The sequence below is a fragment of the Meleagris gallopavo genome, chromosome 2 (genome assembly GCF_000146605.3).
Source record: "Meleagris gallopavo isolate NT-WF06-2002-E0010 breed Aviagen turkey brand Nicholas breeding stock chromosome 2, Turkey_5.1, whole genome shotgun sequence".
Taxonomy (NCBI): Eukaryota; Metazoa; Chordata; class Aves; order Galliformes; family Phasianidae; genus Meleagris; species Meleagris gallopavo.
The window spans coordinates 103,487,041-103,502,600 of record NC_015012.2 but is presented as its reverse complement, the minus strand read 5'-3'; the positions used below and the strand labels follow the sequence as shown (position 1 = coordinate 103,502,600).

Genomic DNA, 15,560 nt, shown 5'->3' with positions numbered 1-15,560 from the left:
TCTACATGGCGTAAGAATTTTTTCCCTGCGGTGCTCCTGCCAGACCCTCCCTGACTGGGCTGAAGCATCCATGTCAGACACTCAAGTTTTTATTTTAGAATAATAGAATCATTAATGTGGGAAAAGACCTAAGGTCACCAAGTCCAACCCCAACCCATCCCACCGTGCCCACTGCCCACATCCTTCCGTGCCATGTTTACCCTTTTAGAGATGAAGGAAATACTATTTCCCTTGGTACCCTTTAATGTGATTTCTAGTTGGTGTCTGTGCTCTGTCTGTGCTGAGAGGACTAAAAGTCTGTGTGTTATTTCTGACCTTCCCATGCCCAGTGCTGTTTCCAAATTTTGTGTCTCCTTTCCTGGGCTGACTTTCCCCCGATTTCATCGAAGCACGTGTTACCAAATTATCTCAATTGCTGTGTAGAATTTAGGTTACAAAGGCATGAAAACGTTAATCTGTGGAAAATCAACTTGTCCCAGGTTGAAGAATCTGCAGACAGCACAGCCCATAGGCATGAGTCAGCTCTACCACATTGTTGGCAAATGTAACCTTGGATGAGTGCCCTGATGTTCTTTGTTTCTTCTGCTTGTGAGCACTCAGGATGCTGATTTATACACAGGTGCCATGACCAGTTTGTTCCAGGCAGGAGCCTCAGACTGCATCTCTCCATTTATGTCTCTGGGGGCTGTCATTTTTGTTTTATATGACTGAACATCTTTTGTCATTGATAAACAGTTCCTCTTCTTTCTTCACCAAAAGCCATCGAAAAAGAAAACAGGTAATGTCAGCTGAAGTCAGATGGACACGCTGGTGTTGATTCTTAATTAACAACTGCATTGAGAGAGCTGTTCATATTCAATATGAATATGGTTGGTTTTTACAGTATTTGTGGAGTCATAGAATGGCTTGAGTTGGAAAGGACCTTTAAAGGCCCTTTGGACCCACTCTCCTGCAGTGAACAGGGACACCCACAGCTCCATCAGGTGCTCGTATTCCAGGTGACGATGAATGTACCATCATGGAAGAGTTGGACTCAATGATCCTTACGGGGCCCCTCCAACTTGGGATATTCTGCGATCTCCTTATCGCCTTATTTTTGTGACAGGTGTGGGCATTTAGTAACCACATTCTCCAAAATATACATTTTTTAAATGCCTGAAGTAGCAAATACTTCGTAGTTTTCTGTATTTTTAAGAACCAGTATAGAAAGAATTCTATAATGTGATCTGAACAGTTTTCTGGCTGGGGTGAGTGCTTCCTGTATGACACAGCCACCATAAGAAAAGCTTGCTGCACTCAATGGATTGATGCAGTCTGAGTTCCAGATTCTGATGTCCAATTGGTTTATTGGAATTCCCAGAATGCTGTATCCATTGCACACTGTGGAAGAACACAGACACCATCCAAAAATTCGGTCTGCAGTATGTGGTGCCTTTAACTCTGGAGTGAGATGTTGTTGTATTCACAAAAATAACCGTGAGTGAATGGATAAACTGTGCCCATCTGTTTTTCCTTACTGTTATTTATTAATACCTATGGCTGTGATTTGTGGGGTCCGGCATTTCTTAAATCGTATCAGAGAACGAACTTCTGACACGTGTTGACAGTTTGTCTTTGAATTTCCCTTTATATTAGCCACTATTTTTTTACGTATAAAACAGAACCATATGGCCACGTTTCCTTACATCTCCCCCAGATAGGCATCTGCAGAAGTGCAGTGGTTTTTTGATGCCAAGGAAAGGGAAAGACACTTATTGTCTCCTATTCTTCTCCATGGATTTTGGGCTCGGAGACTGCATGTGACATTGCTGGGCAGAAATAGCTCCACCGAGCCTCCATCCAGAGAGGTGATAGATCCAAACATCTGCAGCCTTTTCTGCTCTTCTCTGCTCTTTTCCTTTCTTTCTTTCCTCCCATAGCTCATTCTGAAGGCTCTGCAGGATGCCTGGCTCTGATGTGCGGAGTGTTCTGAAAAGGAAGTTGGCTTTTTTTTCTCAAAATACAGCCCTCTGAAAAGAAAAAATATCACAGAATCACCAAGGTTGGAAAAGACCTTCAAGATCATCCAGTCCAACCATCCACCTGTCACCAATAGTACTCACTAACCCATGTCCCTCAAAACAAAATTCAAGCGTGCAGACACAAAATAAATAAAAAGGCTTCCTACTACCAAGATGTTAACTGTAGATTTTTAGATTGTAAGTGGAAAGATTGTTATGGATAGGGTTTGTGGCCGTTGTACAGTGTTTTGCTGTATTTTTATGAATTGAAAGCAGGAGGGAGTGACAAAAAAAAGAGATTATATCTGTGAATTTCCTGAATTTCTAAATACTCAGAGTTTCTTTTCTGAATTCTTTCCCGTCACCTGAACAGGCAGAGAAAGGATGAGCTGGAACAGAGGATGTCTGCGCTTCAGGAAAGCAGAAGGGAACTGATGGTGCAGCTCGAAGGGCTGATGAAGCTTCTCAAAGTAAGGCACTGGGAGTCAGAAATGCAGTGCACCCTCTCCACAGTCTGGGATTCCCTGTTCTGACACTCCTGCATTGCTGGTCTTACCTTCATAAATCCTTTATAAGGAATAGAAGGAATTTGCAAAAAGTCGTTTCGTTGTGAGCTCTGCACATGGGTGCAGATGGTCAGTGGTTATTTCAGATTCGTATGCTGCTTTTGGGGTTAAAATGCCAAGAACTTTGGGAAGTTTTGGAGAAGTGTTAGATTTGGTAGAAGTGTTAGGTTTGGTAACAGTCGGCATGATGTTATGGGTAACGTTTCCATTCTTCTGAGCATAGTTGGAAAATACATTATATACAGAGTACAGCTCCTCATGGCAAAGCATGGCAGCGTGTTTCACAAAGCAGTAGTGCACCAACTCAGTGTTGGTTGGGTCTCTCTGTTTCATCACTTGGTGGTGTTCTAATCTATAGCATACATTATTCCTTGGATTTCTGATTATTCTTTTCAGAGCCTACTGCCAGAGCTGAGCTCTCAGTTCATCAGCAGACTCTGAAATATTGTGTGTTTCTTCTTTCCATTCTTCAAACTGGACGTGGGTCTCATTCTATAAAACGAATGGGAAAACATTTGAAGTGTTTTTGATCTAAGAGATACAGAATGCAATGGGAGAAATGGGAGAGGGATGAGGAAGAGCTTCCCCAGGAGGATGATGGGGCAGTGGAGCGGTACCCTGAGGGGCTGTGCCATCTCCATCCTTGGAGGTTTCTGAAACCCAACTGGACAGGGCCCTGTGCAACCTGCCCTGGAATGAAGTTGATGCTGTCCTGGGAGGAGGTTGGACTGGAGACCTCCTGAGGTCTCCTCCAACCTGAGTTATCCCAAGAGCCCGTGGCCATTTTGTCATTACTTGGTTTTACGTGTTGCATTACAGTTGGACTTGATGATCTTAGAGGTCTTTTCCAACCTTAATGATTCTATGATTCCATATGGTTCTCCCTCCATTAAATGAAGGAGTTCTTAGTGTCCCTGGTTTTTTCCTTTGCAGATATCTCACTGATGGCCCTTTTCAATCTTTTCTCTGAAATCTGTAGTTGTCCCATTCTCACTGCACCTGATGTGCCTTGTTTGTTGCATACAGTGCTAACTGGTTAATGGGATGTCACCAGTAAGTTCTCTCATAGTGAAATACATTGCATCTGTGCAGCTCCTTTAGAAGTCAAACTTGCAATGCGATCAAATAACGAAATCAGATTTATTTGGCAAGATCTATTTTCTGCGAAGCCATGAAGCTTCATATGTTGCTCATGACTCGAGCCTTGTATCAGCACCTCAATGAATTAATGGCAGGGCAAGATGTTTGCACTTAATGAGTTGTCTTGTCTTCCTTTTGAATATCTACAATACTACAGCGCATCCCAATCCTTGGTATTCTGGAGTCTGTTAAAAATTTCCTTGGCTGGACAAGATAACCACTCATGTATTTACAGCCCTGTTGATCTGAAAATGCTAGCAGATCCTCTTTAACACCTTTTCTCAGTACTGGTGGAAAGCATTTCTCTGACTCCGAGGGGGAGGTACTTTATCCTCCTATTACTCAAACACAGAGAAGAAACAGTAATTCCTGTTCCTATACTAAAAATTTTACCATCTTTGCTATCAAGAAGCAATGCACACCACCTCTGGTATGCGTTCATTTCAAAGTCTCCTTTTTGGTGGTTTTAGCCCTGTCAGACATGAATTTTTAGTTCAAGTTTTATCTTCTCTTGTCATTTGGCGCACTTAAAAGTTTTCATTTATAATTTAAATCAGCTGTTAAGCTTTTATGTTTTTTCCATTTTCTTATACAGTATTTTCTGCATTTTTAATGCTGCCTTCAGTTCACCATTTAGAGTTGGATTGATCTTAACTTTGGTTATTTGAATGTCTGGTATCCCAGCTCCCTTTGTAAATGGGAAGGGAGGAAAGACATTGTTGTTCTCTGGGGCTTCATCTGTTTTTTTTTCATTAAATACAGAGGAGACAAAGTAATTAACTGATACTAGGCATCTTTGTTTTCACTGGTTGCTGTTAGTTATAACGAAAATGAGGAGTTTTCACTCTACTCTGATAATTTCTCCAGCATTATTTGTAACAGAATTCCTTTACACCTTTTCTGATTTTTTTCTCTCTGCCATTTTGTTCATTCTCACTTATGACCTCTATACACTGAAAATTGACTCAGTGTAATGCTCAGAACGGGCCAGCTGTTAACCCACCCCACCATGCCCCCTGCCCACATCCCTCAGTGCCACATCTCCACGTTCCTTGAACACCTACAGGGACGGTGACCCCACCACCTCCCTGGCAGCTGTGCCACTGCATCACTGCTCTTTCGGAGAAGAAATATTTCCTAACATCCAACCTGAAATCCATCTTCCCACACTGCTACAGCCTGCGCTTCACGTTGCTCTTCACACAGAGCTCCACATCTTTCCTTGTTCTTCTGCCTACAGAAGAACAGACCGTGACTTGGCATCATCAGAAGGGCTTGATTCCACCATGGTGGGCATGTATTGGAGCTTTGTCCAGTACATGCTCTGATTGCACTCAGCTCTTCTCTATATGCTGGCAGTGGTATTTTGCTGCACTGTCCAATGCATCTTGAAGCACACTGTGAGTTCCTTAGGGCAAGGTTGTGTTCCCCAAACTGACACTCATCACCAGATGACCACCAAGCTCCATCTAGATGTCAACCAGCACCAGTTTCACGGAATCATAGAGTATCCAAGTTGGGTATTAGGAAAAATTTCTTATCCAAAAGAACGTTCAGGCATTGGAGCAAGCTGCCGAGGGAGGTGTTCAGGAAAGGAGTGGATGTGGCACTGAGGGACAGGGTCAGTGAGCATGGTGGGAATGGGTTGGGATTGGACTTTGTGATCTTGGAGGTCTTTTCTAACCTCAATGATTCTGTGAGTCTGTGATTCTATGATTCTACCCCAAATTGAAAGGAACCCATAAGGATCATCGAATCCAGCTCTTCAGCAGCCTGCCTGCCTCTCGTCTGCCCGCAGTGCCCTCAGCTGCCTGTCCAAATCATTTTTCTCTTCTTTTCCTCATCCAGGCTGCTGGCTTAGCTGTCCATTTTTATCCTGAAGTCTCACGTAATCACCTAGTGCCATTAGCCTGCACTCTTGTAATAAGCAGTCAGTGGTGATGATTGTCTGCCTTCTTGCAGGGTTTTTGCCTTAAGCTAGGAGGATGTTCAGCAGACAGATCCCATTTCACTTTTTTCTATTTCCTCAATGGTAATTTCCTCACTGGCTGATTTGATGATTTAACTTACAAATGCTTGATTCTTCTTACAAAGCACTGCAACTTCTTGAGAAGTTTTTTTTGTGGGTTTTTTTTTTTCCCTACATCTGTAGTTAATGCTAAAGCCTCATTTTTCAAACTAACAACTTTTTTTTTTGTAGAGTGGAGGTTGTTTAAGATCTTTTCCCTGTCCTGGCTCACCATCTGGTCCTGTGAGTCCTTGTGCTGGGAGAAGGAACAACTGGAAACATGTGGGAGGGAAGGGCACCAGCAGCTGGTGGGGTTCATGGTTCATCAGTACCTATATGTGTACCTGAATCCCAAACCTTGGGAGAAAAAACAAAAGTATCCACTCAGAAATGAGGAATTATGTGGTTATACATTACCATACATCTCTGCAGTGCCCTCAGGAACACATCACTATCTTTTGGGGTAGTGGTTGGTGAGAAGAACCCAATCTAAATTTGAGGTCAGGCTCCGGGTGGTCAGGGCATAAATAAGAGAAGGTAGATACAGGGATCCCAGCTTTCAAGGTCAGAGGCAACTTCTATTCCATTCATTTTAATTCCATGAACTTCAATTCCATGAACTGCTTTCTGGAGAGATGCACTGGGGAGCAGTCCTGCTGCTCTCTGCACTTTGTGCAAAGCCACCCCTGGGGAGAATGCATGCTGTTATCCTCAAAAAAAGCTGGAAATGCTAATTCTGCACCAAACAAACAAACAAACAAACGAACAAAAAAAAAAACCACTGTGAACCTTTCCTTCTAATGCATGCTGCTGCTACCCCACCACAGCTGCTGCCTTCCTCCATGGAAGCAAACTCATGTAACAAACACTGTGTACCCACTGTTAGGAAGCCCATTCTTATGTAGGCAAGGACAAAATCTGTGAAAGCATTTGACTTAGAAAGTAACTCTCAACTATGTGATATTTCAGTGATTGCTATGATTTTGCACAGTGACATGAGAAATGCTTGTATAGTTGACATTGGAGTGTGATCCCACTGGCTCAGAAGGGTCATAGCATGCATTGCTCTGATTCAAAAGCACATAAATTCATCCATATTTCACCGTTTTTGGTCTTTCAAATTAGCATGTTCTGTACTGCTCAAAGTTGAATTGCACCAGCAATATCACTCTCTCCATCTTTGTATCTACTCCATATCTTTGATTCTCGTGTCTCCCAGTTTCTCTTCTCCCATTGTAGGTATGATTTAGTTCAAAAACCCGAAGAGCCCACCTCGCATAAATCTGCCCTTTTGAAACCCAATCTGCAGAGCTCACTACAGGCCCAATGCTCACTCCATGATCAAAAAGGTGATACTTTGCCTCTCGAGTTATGGTATTCTCAGTCTTTGTGATGGCAGGGAACCAAAAGCAGTGCATTGATTGCACGCCTCAGGTGGCATTGGCAAACTTTTCAGTCTGAAAGCAAGGTTGTCTTGAGAGTTGTTTCTGAGTCTAGGACAGGAAGAGAGTCCAGAAGAGGTTCTGCTTCAAAGACCACAGTGATACGCATTCCATGTTTCCAATATTCCCAAACACCGACAGCCATTTTAGACAAGAGTAATCTTTTAAAATGGGACAAATTACACCTTTACATTCCCACGTAACTGTTAACCCAACTTCATTGTTTCTGTTTGTGACTACAGATGTTCCTACAGCTTGCCACGTTCTCTTCCTTCATTGGATCTGTTGTATATTATGTGTATGCGTGTTCCCTTGTAACGTGGTAATTAATTTATCCTGTTTCTTTCTTCACCTTTATCTTGTGCCAACCTCTATAGGAAGAAGAGCAAAAACAGGCAGTAAGTTGACTTCAGTTTGTAGATGATCTTTTTTCTTCTTTCTGCATGAAAATACAAATTTCTGTTCACTGGCTTGTATGCACATAAGCCATGGGAATGGCAGGGTCTTCCTCAGGGTGAGTTTGAAAGCGGCCCTCATGATTATTCAGCAGAGCATGTTTTTGTATACATCCATAAGGCTTTTCCTCTATCCCTTTCAAATTAAGTTGATTGCTGTGAGCAAGCAGTGGCCATGTTGTTGGGTTTTTCTAGAACTGTGCATGACCATCCAGGGCTGAAAATTTGGATTCTCAGCTGGCTTTGTAATGTGTTTTCTTGGCAACTCCTTGGAGTGTTTTCCTTGCTAAGAAAGCTTTCTTGTCTCTTCAGGTATCCTTAATTTGCCTCTTCGCCACATACAAGCCCGTGCATGAAAACTAATTAATGACTTAATATTCTAGGCATGGATCCATATCTCTCAATCATGATATAGTCTGCTTGAATTAGTCCACTGTGCTCACCGTGCACAGGATGAGCAAACCAACAAGAGGCAAGAACGCGTTTGCTTTGTTATGATTTTCATTTCTGCTGCCCACCTATTAAAATCTGAGTACTGTGTTGATTTCGGAATCCACTCCAGAGGGAGCCCTTTTGCTTTTCTCAGAAACAGCCAGATGTTCAGCGTCTCCCTCCAGCAGAACAAATTTCCAGCATTTTTGAGCATGTTTTTCCTTGTACGCTGAGCATTAATGGCGATCAATCCCGTGTTTCTGATTGGGGTTGGGGTTTCTTTTACATCTTATCAGATACATTAACTGGAAATTCTTGTGGCTCTTTTTTTTTGTTTTTTTGGTAATTAAATCTATATTTCTGGGTAACTTCAATTGCTGAAAACGCTTCAAAGCTACGTGTGCTGAAATTCACTTTTGGTAATTTTGGGGTGGCCTTTTATTAAAATTCTGCCATCAACTTAAAAATAAGATTGAGGTAAGTGTGCATCTCCTGTTGGAGACCGGTTTGTCTTTAGGTGATTCTTCCAGTAAAGATTTATCCCTGGATCTGCTAAGGCACCTTGCAGAAATCCTTTGGCTTAGGGAAGGGGACAGATTGCAGCACATGGCACCAATCTTAAGGAATTTCCTGGAGAAAGGAAAGAGCCAACATGCCTCAGCCCTGTCCTCCTACTTCATACTGTCGTACTGTCATTGTATGTCATTTTCTTACCCACCATCTTTGCTAGGAGTAATGCTCTACGTGGAAGTACTGCATGTTAATAGCTTGTTTTTCTTCCGCTGTGATGTTCATCTTGATTATGAGTATAGAAAAAGGGTAAATAGGAGACCAAGTGAATAACTTGCCCAATTTTACTTCCTCTCAATCCCTGGAGCAGTGCGTTAGTAAGAGGATAAGAGAGCCAAAACTGAGTACTAAAATAATGTCAGTACATTGTTAGGCTGCCAGTCCCATTCTGTTGGAATTGATGACGAATGAGCCAAAAAGGATTTGAAACTCAGGAAAGCAGATTTTGGCCAGCCAAAGGGCACACTGCTAATCGGTAGGAGTAGAAAATTTACATCCTTATGTTTACGTAGGCTGAAATAGACCAAAATTGTTCTCCTAACTATAAAAGTGCATCTGGCCCTTTCACTGGATAGAATCATAGGACCTTTCAGGTTGGAAAAGACCTCTGACATCACCAACCCCAGTCCATCTCACTGTGCCCACTGACTGTGTCCCTCAGTGCCACATCTCTGTGGTTCTGGAACACCTCCAGGGGCGGTGATTCCCATCTACCAAGTTCTTCAGGGGAATACCATGGGAGACAGAGACAGAGGCTGTACTAAAATTTAGGCAGATAGTACCCACAGCTTTTCCTTCATCCTCTAGATGATATGGCACTGAGAAGGATTTGGAATTGTTTGAGTTGGAAGGGACCTTTAAAGGCCATCTATTCCAACTTCCTGCAGTGAGCAGGGGCACCTACAGCTGGATCAGGCACTCAGATCCCCGTTCAGCTTCACCTTGGCTGTCTCCAGGGATGGGACACCGACCAGTTTGGTGAGGTCTGCCGAGGTCCCTCTAATGGCACTCCAACCATCTGGTGTATCTGCTGCTCTCACAGTTTTGCACTCATTGGGGGTGAGTGCTCTCCTTTCATCTAAATCGTTACTGGAGATCCTAAATAGTTGTGGCCCCAGTGTCAACCCTTGAGGCACACCACCAGTGAGTGTCTTCCAGCTGGACTTGTGTCACCACTAGCAGCTCTACAAATCACATTGTGAATTGGTGTCAGCACTGTTCTGGAAAGGCATCAATGGAACATCTCCAGTTTGAAGTCCAGAAGGATTCATTGAACCATACCCCCAACTTCCAGATGTCTTCAGGACTTCATGTCATGCATTTTCTCCATAGCAAATGTACCTGAATTGTTTGTGACAATTTGGCTTAAAGCCAACTGAAGCATTTTAAAAATATTATGAAGCGTCACGCTGCCCTTTACAACCTCTGCCAGTTTTAGTGGTTATAGAGTTGCATCTTCCCTCTGTGTAAGAATATCTTGAAAAGGGTCCCAGTATAACACGGGCTCAGCCAGCCCTTCCCCTGCCCATCAGGCATGGAAGAAAAGCCTGGTCTGGTTGGTACTTCACAAAGGGCTACAGTCTAGTCCAGAAACAGCTGAACCACAGATGGGGAGAAGTGTGGAGCACTGCCTGGGACCCATGGAAGAGAAGGCCTCAGCGATCTGAAGGGATGATCCTCTCGCCCTCTGATGAGATGGATCGATTATGTGGTGACAACATCCATTTACATGAAGGATTAAGGTAAGTAAGAGACAAATCAATTGAGCAGTCTCTGATTCAGGACTGGCCGCACATCAAAAGCAGTAGCATCAGCATCCGCTTCACGAATTTCTGATTTCCCTTTTCTGCTAGAGCAGCAAATCATATCCCATCTTCTCAGTATTGCTAAGAACAGTTACAGGGGATGAATCAAAGAGGATCAGTTTTCCTGGCTGTATTCAAGCAAGTTTCATGACCAGCAAAAAAAAACTTCCTGAAAAAAATGCCATTTTGTTCATTGTAAAGACAAGGCAGTCATGGAATCATGCAGGTTGGAGAACACCTCTCAGATCACCAAGTCCAGCCCATCCCCGTCATGCCCACAAACCATGTCCTTAAGGGCCGCATCTCCACATTTCTTGGACACCTCCAGGGATAGCAACTTCACCACCTCCCTGAACAACACATGCATTCCAAGGGCTGAACATGTCCAGGTTAGCATGGACAGGATGGATATTAGGAACAATTCCTTCTTCGAAAAAGTGGTCAGGCACTGGAACAGGCTGCATAGGGAGGTGGTGGGCTCATTTGCTGGAGGCATTCAAGAAATGTAGAAATGTGGCACCGAGGGACTCCTTCAAATGAGTTGGGCCAGTCCTGATCACATCCTGAAAGAAAAAATACTGTATAAAGAGATTATTTCAGTAATGGAGTATTAAGCCACATAACCCATCACACTATTCTCTCCCACTGCTAAAATTGTTGTGTCCTAGCTAATAAAGTTCTTTTCCAGCATAGATCCTAATTTACAACAGGACCATGTTCATGTCACAGCTGGTGAGAGACTTAAATAATCTGCTAAATATTAAAACCTTTGTTTTATTGTCAAACGAACAGCCATTGGAGCTGTACTGGTCGATATTCAGAGGAACGTTAAAGGAATTCACAGAGATGTGCATCACATGTATCGTGTCTCTGGCATGTAGTACAATACATACAACAAATCCAGAAGAGCGTCAAGAGAACTGATCTGGTGCCAGACAGGCACAGAAACAGCCTCGCAGCAGAGGAGCTCACATGGGAGTGTTTAAAGACTGGAATGGAAATCTTTTCCTTTCAGAAGATGGTGGGAACCATACAGCATTGCAGAGCAGATGAAGCTGATGAGTGTTGAGGTTGTGTTACCAAATGGAAAAAGTGGGCACGCTCTCACCAAACCACACTCATGAGCTCATGGACATCGTGGGAAGGTTGTTCCTCAACCTCACAGATGGGCGCTTGGGAGCCCCAGTTTTCCTGCAGAAAACTGGGAGAGGGTAATTCCTGACCTTGAAGAGCCATGAAGAAGCCTCAGTGTGCTGATGTCTGAATCTGAGACTGCTGTGTATGTTTTGGCATCCTCCAAAGTGGGCACAGTGGGGATGGGTGACAGTTGGACTTGATGATCTTAGAGGTCTTCTCCTACCTTAATGATTCTGTGCGTCTCTTCAGGGACACGGTCAGTGGGCATGGTGGTGATGGGTTGGCTGTTGAACTAAATGACCCTAGTGGTTTTTTCCAACCTTCATGACTCTATGAAATTTAGAAGAGTACATCTGTTTGCCTACCACACCGGCAGCTCTACCTGCCCAATTAAGCTGAAAAGAATTGCAGCAGTTCTTGAGTCTCACAGGCTAAGTCTGTGTGCATGGAAAAGTTCTGTGATTCTGAAGCCAGCTGGCACAGGAACACCTTGGTCTGCAGGACCTGGTGGCTGCATGCAGCACTGGGGATGGTCCCTGCAGCGTACTTGGGAGTGCTGGGGAATGTGATGGCTGAAAAGTGTCAAAGCTGTGCCAAGGAGCATTCTCACACTTCACTGCTGTAAATTACCTTGTTGCAGTGCCAGAAGCACTCCTGGGCATGATTCAATTCACTCCTATAGACAGATTTAGCTTCAGAGTAAGCTTTGAGTTTGTGCCTCCACGCCACAAGCCATGTTTATGGGCCTTCTAAAGGATGTCAAATGCAGAAAGACTCCAGAAGAGCCACTCAAATGTTGAGCATTTAATGCTGTATTGGGAGCGAGGTCTTTCCCAACCTTAGTAATTCTATGAGTTGGCATGATGATGATGAGTTGATTGTTGGGCTTGATGGTCTTGGAGGTCTTTTCCAACCTTAATTATTCAATGATTCTCTTCTATGAAGTATTGGAATAAGTTATCCCAAGAGGTGGTGGATGCCCCTGAGAACACCCAAGGTCAGGCTGGATGGGCTCTGAGCTCCTGATGGAGCTGTGGGTGTCCCTGTTAATTGCCAGGGGGTTGGACAAGATGACCTTTAAAAGTCCCTTCCAACTCAAACGATTCTGTGATTCTACAATTCTACAAAGTGCTGTCAGATGTGCAAGACAAACTAAGACAGCGGATAGCACTTGGTTATTTTTTTGGTTATTTCTGACTCGTAGTAAATAGATACTTTCAAAAATAGCAGTTGAGAAAATTGTCACGGGGATCTGCAATTTTTCCTGTGTTCCTGCTGCCCCATTAGGAGGGAACAGCCATAGCGTAGAACCATTTATGCAGAGCACTCGCTCCATTCATGTCTTCCCTGAATTGCATTCCTCTGTACTTAATCACATCTTGGACTGCACAGCCAGGAACAGGCAGGAGTTTGTTCAGTTTAATGTTTTCCAAGCTGAGAAAGACACGTATGCCAAGTCTGAACTTCTCGCCGCTACCATTTCTAACAAAGCTCTGCACAAAAGCATTGTGGCTGCACTTGCTTTTGACTTCGGGGAAAAAATATGCTTATTCATCCTGATGCACTTCAGGAACAGCTGAAGGGTTTTCTATTTTCTAAACAGATCCTCTGTCGAGAGGCTGCCCAGCATGTGCATTTTCAGTTTTGCTCCACTCAAGGTTTCTGTTTGTTTGCTTACTTGCTTTTTTAGAATCACAGAATCGTTTTGAGTTGGAAGGGACCTTCAGAGGTCATCAAGTCCAACTGCAATGAGCAGGGACATCCACAGCTTGATCAGGGTGATCAGAAATATGCATTATTTGCAAAAAGAGGATTAGAAGTGGAACAGCCTTGCGCACAGAGCAGTTCCTTTGGGTGTATCGTAGGTAGACAAGGAGAGCCAACTCTTGCTCAGGCATGGCCAGAGGGGCTCCAGGAGCCCCAGGAACTTCTTCCTGCATTCGGGGCACTGCTCCCTCCTTCCTAGAGCTTTATATTTTGCTAAGCAAGCAAAAGGAGAGGCCCTACTGCCTTACTAGGCTGATGCAGTTGGATAAAGCAGAGCCTCAGATGAAGGGTTCAGCTGCACAATGAGCTGACTTTGACAGCAAAGCCAGCTTGAGACATTCCTTTTCCCGTGCCAATATTCCCTGCTCCAGCAGTTATGTTCTTGCAGTTTCTGAGGGGCCATGCTCCAAATCAGAGCACTGACATCGTTCTAATTAAAGACAGCGTTCCTAGAAAAAAAAGATGAAACAGGAAATTCTTGTACCTACACCTTCGTTGGCCTCATGTCAGATATTCAAGAAGTGCAGATCTGGGCTGAAAGAGACTGGGAAAGGCTCTGCAGCAGATCAGAGAGGCTGCAAAAATGATACACGGTGTCCCCACAGAGTCAGCGATGGTTTGGAAGCGGGCATTCAGTGCTTAGGCTCGTTCTGCAGGAATGTTTCATAGGTCATCATGAAGCATCTCATATGCAAAGTCAGAATGTTTTTTTTTTAGAGACAGATACTCTCCCTCTAATGAGTGCTTCCGTCCTGTGCTGCTTGTTCATGAGAATTCATTGTAGTGCACCAGTGGGATTTTTCATTTTGCATGCATGTCTTCACCAAAGCATTTGTTGCCACAATTTGGGGTGGATATTCATGAGCTTTTCAAGGTTGTGTTTTTGTTGTGGAGCTATCATTGAGATGACTGCAGAGATACGCTGGGAGGATTTGCATTTGTTTGGCAAGATTGAGTTTCACGCGCTGCTTGTTTTGTCCGTAGGAAATGTGATGCTGATGATGGGTTTGGCAAGACTGAAAGTCGGAAGACAGAATTCAGGAATAATTTATCTTTCCATAGTTTATTCAAGCATAGATTGCAACTGGTTAAATGATATCTGTGTACAGTCCGGGATGTGAAATGCCTCTGTGCTCCCCAGCTGAATTTCACAGCTATGCTGATGGTTCTACAACAAATCTTGATTGATGTTATAGTCAAAGACTTGATCTAGTTTGTAGATAAGCTTATTTATCTACAAATTGCTTAAGTTTGTAGATATGCAGGCAGTGCCTGCATACTGCCTCAGTGTGTGCAAAACAACGTCCAATACCACGTGTTGTGGGTATACGTGTCTGTAGAATTCTGATCTTAACCAAAAGGAGAGCTAGACGAGATGACCTTTAAGAGTCCCTTCCAACTCAAGTGATTCCATGAAAATACACAACTATACTTCTTGTCTTTCTGGATCAACATGAATGTGCCCATTTCAGAGACAGGGAAAACTGATCCTTTTTTAGACACTCAAGGCTGCCCAACAAGCTGTTGATGAAATTCAAATGAGAAGGGTTGCTTGCATCTTGGCTGTCACCTGCATAAGGAATTGGTTCTTGTACGCCGTCATGAAAAGTGTGGGAGAAGCCCGTAGCAGCTCCACATCTGGCATTGGTGGTTCAGTGGTAGAATTCTCGCCTGCCACGCGGGAGGCCCGGGTTCGATTCCCGGCCAATGCAATGTTGTAAACCTTTTGGGAGGTCCCTGAAGACTGGAGGATAGCCAATATCACTCCGGTCTTCAAAAAGGGCAAGAAGGAAGATCCGGGTAATTATAGGCCTGTCAGCCTCACCTCCATCCCTGGAAAGGTGATGGAACAGCTTGTGCTGGACACCATCTCCAGACAACTGGGAGAAAAGGAGGTTATCAAGAGTAGTCAGCACGGGTTCACCAAGGGGAGGTCGTGCTCGACCAACTTGGTGGCCTTCTATGATGCTGTCACATGCTGGGTGGATGGGGGAAGAGAGGTAAATGTAGTCTACCTTGATTTTAGAAAGGCGTTTGATACTGTCTCCCACGACATCCTTATAACAAAGCTGAGGAAGTGTGGGATAGATGAGTGGACAGTGAGGTGGGTTGAGAACTGGCTGACTGGCAGAGCGCAGAGGGTCGTCGTTGGTGGTGCAGAGTCTGACTGGAGACCTGTAACCAGTGGTGTCCCCCAGGGGTCTGTGCTGGGTCCGGTCTTGTTCAACATCTTCATCA

General features: G+C 43.9%; 1 protein-coding gene and 1 non-coding gene across 14 annotated transcripts in view; both read left to right on the top strand.

The window, feature by feature from the left end:
- Nucleotides 1-15,560, top strand: part of DTNB (dystrobrevin beta) — a 140,912-nt gene that overhangs the window by 96,896 nt on the left and 28,456 nt on the right. For all 13 annotated transcript variants that reach the window (XM_031552623.1, XM_031552630.1, XM_031552628.1 and 10 more), the window contains one exon: nt 2,374-2,470. In XM_031552623.1, coding sequence (XP_031408483.1) covers nt 2,374-2,470 — 97 coding nt within the window. The remainder of the gene's footprint in view (nt 1-2,373; nt 2,471-15,560) is intronic.
- On the top strand, nt 14,964-15,034 carry TRNAG-GCC. Its single transcript has one exon. It is a non-coding gene; the product is annotated as a tRNA-Gly (tRNA).